At 65.4% G+C, this 4,028-nt stretch overlaps 1 protein-coding gene across 1 annotated transcript in view; it reads left to right on the top strand.

Annotated features, from left to right (window-relative positions):
* RNF44 (ring finger protein 44) overlaps positions 1-4,028 on the top strand; it is a 7,945-nt gene extending 3,917 nt beyond the window's left edge. Inside the window, exons 5-9 of the mRNA XM_019534750.1 lie at positions 3-20; positions 184-271; positions 582-703; positions 879-978; positions 1,243-4,028. Coding sequence (XP_019390295.1) covers positions 3-20; positions 184-271; positions 582-703; positions 879-978; positions 1,243-1,305 — 391 coding nt within the window. The 3' untranslated portion in view covers positions 1,306-4,028. The remainder of the gene's footprint in view (positions 1-2; positions 21-183; positions 272-581; positions 704-878; positions 979-1,242) is intronic.

The raw sequence follows: 4,028 nt of genomic DNA, 5'->3' as shown, positions 1-4,028 counted from the left end.
AGCTTCCTGCCATACTTCCTGTGAGTACCAGGGCAGGGTAGAGGCGCCCCTCCGGCTGCTGCGGGCAGGCGGTGGGTGCCAGCTCTGGGAGGCAAGGGCGCTGCCCCCACCCCCAGCAGCGGGCGCCTCTAGCAGTGGCCCGTCTGTAACTGCCCCGTGCCCCCTTCCCTCCCTGCCCCACAGCTCGATGCTTCCCGTGTCGCCAACGGCCGTTGGGCCCACGATCAGCCTGGACCTGGACGTGGACGATGTGGAGATGGAGAACTATGAGGTTGGGGGCTGCACCCTGCTGCAGGGGATGGGGAGTGGGCAAGGAAGGGGCTTCCAGCTCCTGGGCCCAGCCCTCAGACCCACCCCCCTCGAGCTGGCTCGATGCCCAGCTCTCTGGTTCTGGGAACAAGGAGCTGGGGCCGGGGGTGGGATTCTGGGCACTGGGGTTTGGTTTCCAGCCTGGGCTGGGGGCCAGGCACTGGGAGCCCCCTTTGCTTGGGCTGCTGCAAGCCAGGCTGGGGGGCACTCAGGGAGCCGTGCATGGAGCTGGGGTTTGCTGCAGGGGCTGAGCAACCTGTCCCTGCCCTTAGGCGCTGCTGAACCTGGCTGAGCGGCTGGGGGAGGCCAAGCCGCGGGGACTCACCAAAGCCGACATCGAGCACCTGCCCTCCTACCGCTTCAACCCCGAGAGCCACCAGTCGGAGCAGACTCTGTGAGTGATGTGGGGGCCTTCGTGGGCCGTGGGCAGGCAGGGCACCTGGTTTGGAAGCATGCCTGGGAGTTTAGGCCGCTCTGGACCTCCCCAGGCTGGAGGGGGGACGTAGGGAGGGGTGGGGGTGCAGCTGGAGCCTGGGTCTGGCTGACGGTGTCCCCTGCCCCCTGCGCAGGTGTGTCGTGTGCTTCAGCGACTTCGAGGCCCGGCAGCTTCTCCGAGTCTTGCCCTGCAACCATGAGTTCCACGCCAAGTGTGTCGACAAATGGTTAAAGGTATCGGCCTGGGGGGAGGGGGCAGGCAGCCCCAAGCCTGCTGAGGGGGTGGGTGGGGGTGCTCAGCAGCCCGCCTCCCAGTGGCAGGGGCTGCGCCTGCCCTGGGAGCTCCCCTAGCGCCGCACGGGGCGGCAGCAAAGACCTGGACCCGCAGGCAGCGCCCAGGCCTGGCAGGGCAGGTGGCCGTGCCTGCATCACGGGAGGCTCAGCACGGGGCACCAGGGCTGGGCACGCGGAGCTCATGGCAACTGCTCTTGCCCCCAGGCCAACCGCACGTGCCCGATCTGCCGGGCGGACGCGTCGGAGGTGCACCGAGAGGCCGAGTGAGGCTGGCCCAGGCTCTGCCACGCGAGGCCCGAGAGGCGGAGGGCGCGGGGCCGGGCTCCGGCAGCCCCTCCTTGGGCGTGGTGAGAACGCGGGCCCGGCCACCCCCTACCCCGCCCGCCCATCTGGGCACGGACTCGGCCTGGCGCCACCCAGTGGGCTGCCCCCGGCCCCGGGGGCTGCGCCCAGGCCCCTGCACTCCAAAGACGCTGTCGCCACCGCTGCTCCATCACTCCAGGTCTCCGTTTTGTTGTTCGTCCTCCTCCTTCGTTCTTTTCTCTGTCGTGTTTGGTTCCATGGCCGCTGGACCTTCCCCTGGCGCGGTGGGGACAGACCTGCCTGGTGGGCACCAGGAGGCATTGGTCAGTGGAGCTGTGCAAGGGCAGGACCCGGGCCCAAGGCACTGCTGGGCGCCTGCCTGCCTTTGGCGTCCCCGGCTGCTTAGTTCTACCCAGCTGGGGGAAAGATTCCCCCCCCACCACTGCTGCCCTGGGGGCAAGCTCTCCCAGCCCCAATTCCGCAGGGCCATGGCTGGGAGCGAGGCCTCCTGGACAAAGCAGCTGGCCCGTGCCCTTGGGGCCACGTGAAGAATCACTGTGGTGGCTCCAGTGCCCACAGCTCTGCTGTGGCAGGTGCCCCGTGACCTCATCCCACCCTGGGCTGGGCTCGCACTTGATTTTTAAGTATCCCCCACATGAATTTTAATTGCACTTGGGGGTGACTCACTCCAGCCAGCCCCCTCTCTCGAAGACCCTGGCCCAGCAGAGTGTGGCTGGCGTGTTCTCTGTCTCGTGGCGTCTTTTTCCTCCCCTGGCTCGTATCATGGAGAAGCCCAGCTAGTAATTCCCTGACCCCGGCCCTGGAGGAGCCATCTTCCCTTCCCACTCTGTGGGGTGAGGCCCCTGCCCCTACTCTTTTCCCCCCCCCGGCAGGGCTGGGCCCTGGCGATGCCTCCAGGTGGCCTGTTGCCCGGGTGGGAGGAGCGCGCTGGTCCCGTGCCTTCCCGCGTGTGCACGCGCCGTCTTGCCCAGGCCCTAACTGACCGACCGACAGTAGCAGGGAAGCAGCCGTGCCCGGTGCCCTAGAGCTCTGGCCGTCGGCAGTCGTGTTGCATGATGTCTGGAGGGGCCATGGGGATGCCCGGCCCCCTGTATAGTTCACACATATGCATGCCTGTATGACCAGCTTGGGACGTGGTATTGGCCGACTCGAGCCAGCTGTGGGGTGAGGGGGGTGGGGCGAGGGGGTCTTTGTGCTCAGCTGATTACTGCCATGCACTGTACTGCACATGTCCGCACGCCGCAGCAGCACCGTAAGGCTTTCGGAGCGCCTCTCCCTTCCCCTCGCCCGCCCGCCGGCCCAGCTGGAGGGGGAGGTGGGGTCTGTGCGGCCAGCCGGGCTCAAGCTCCCCTCTCCACTAGCCATAGGGTACCGGGGAGCAGGATCCTTCCCACGCCCTTGGCCAGGACTCTCCCAGCCCCGCGGCCATGAGAACAGCCCCCAGCCCTGGTGCTCGTGAGCTTCCTGCAGGCACAGACTGGCCCTGCCCTGGGGTGGGCGCGTGGGGGAGCAGTTGCTGCTGGGAAGCCCGGGCTGGGCCCAGGTGCCTTCCCCTGCCCGCCTGGGAGGGGATGGGAGGGGGCTGCGGTGCCCAAGGAGAGTCTGGCCCGGTGGCAGCCTGCCCATGCAGCCTCCTTCCCGTTCCCGTGGGCACCAGCTCTCAGCAATACGCCACGTGGAAGCTGCCTGGCAGGGGCCGCGGGAGCCCGGCTGTTCTCAGGAAATCCGGCCCTGGGGCAAGTGGTTGCAGAAGCCCCCGAGGACCCAGCCGCAGGATGCGGGAAGGGGCTTGGAGCCGCAGCTGGGGCAGGGCCGGGGTGCGCCATGTGCCGCCGACGCCTTCGCGCCCCTGCACCGTGTGCATTGTGGGACTTGCCCAATGGCAGCTTTCGATTGGCTGGAGTGAGGGACTGCCACCCCCTCCTGGCCAATCCAGGTGAGCCAGGCTGGTTCCCACTGCCCTTTCGAGATGACCCGCTCCCTTCCTGGCACTCTGATTGGCCAGTGCAGTTGACAGCCCTTTCCCCTTGCTTCGACCTCCCTGTCCGCTCCGGCGCGGGGCAGGTGCCCGGGGAGGGCAGAGGACACCAGCACCCCGGGCCGGCGGCTCCCTTGCCCCAACCCCTCCTGCGTGACACGAATAACCAAAGCTCTTTACTGTACATACGGCAGGTGACGTTTCTATGTTTCTAGCCAGTCGGAGCAGTGTTGATGCCCCTCTGTTTTAAACCCCCGTCCTCGCCCCGGTCCCCCGCCCCTCCCTCCTGCCCGGTGCCCCCGGGTGGTCTGGAAAGCCTTACGGTCCTGTTGCCGGCGCCTCGAAAGCTCACAGCTCGTGTGCTGCAGAATTTACTCCGAGGAGCAGCTAAAGTATCATTTAAAAGACGAAATAATAAGATAATAATAAGAAAAAAAAAGACAAAAAAAGGACAAAAAAATACTTAAAACAATTATCTAGGGTGTTTGTGATTGCTGATTGCGCTGTAGATACCACTGTTTACCAATGATTTCCTGTGGTGGGATAGTGGACTGTTTACTGTTCTATTATACCAGTCCCTCGGCCTTCCAGCGGGACATCCCTGGTCCCTGGACGGCGCCCGGACGTGTGTTCTGTGTTAGAAAGTCTTATATATATATATATCTATATACGTGGGTACAGCGCTATA

Source organism: Crocodylus porosus, unplaced genomic scaffold (genome assembly GCF_001723895.1).
Source record: "Crocodylus porosus isolate Cpor-Errol unplaced genomic scaffold, CroPor_comp1, whole genome shotgun sequence".
Classification (NCBI taxonomy): Eukaryota; Metazoa; Chordata; order Crocodylia; family Crocodylidae; genus Crocodylus; species Crocodylus porosus.
This window is presented reverse-complemented; position numbering and strand designations above follow the sequence as displayed.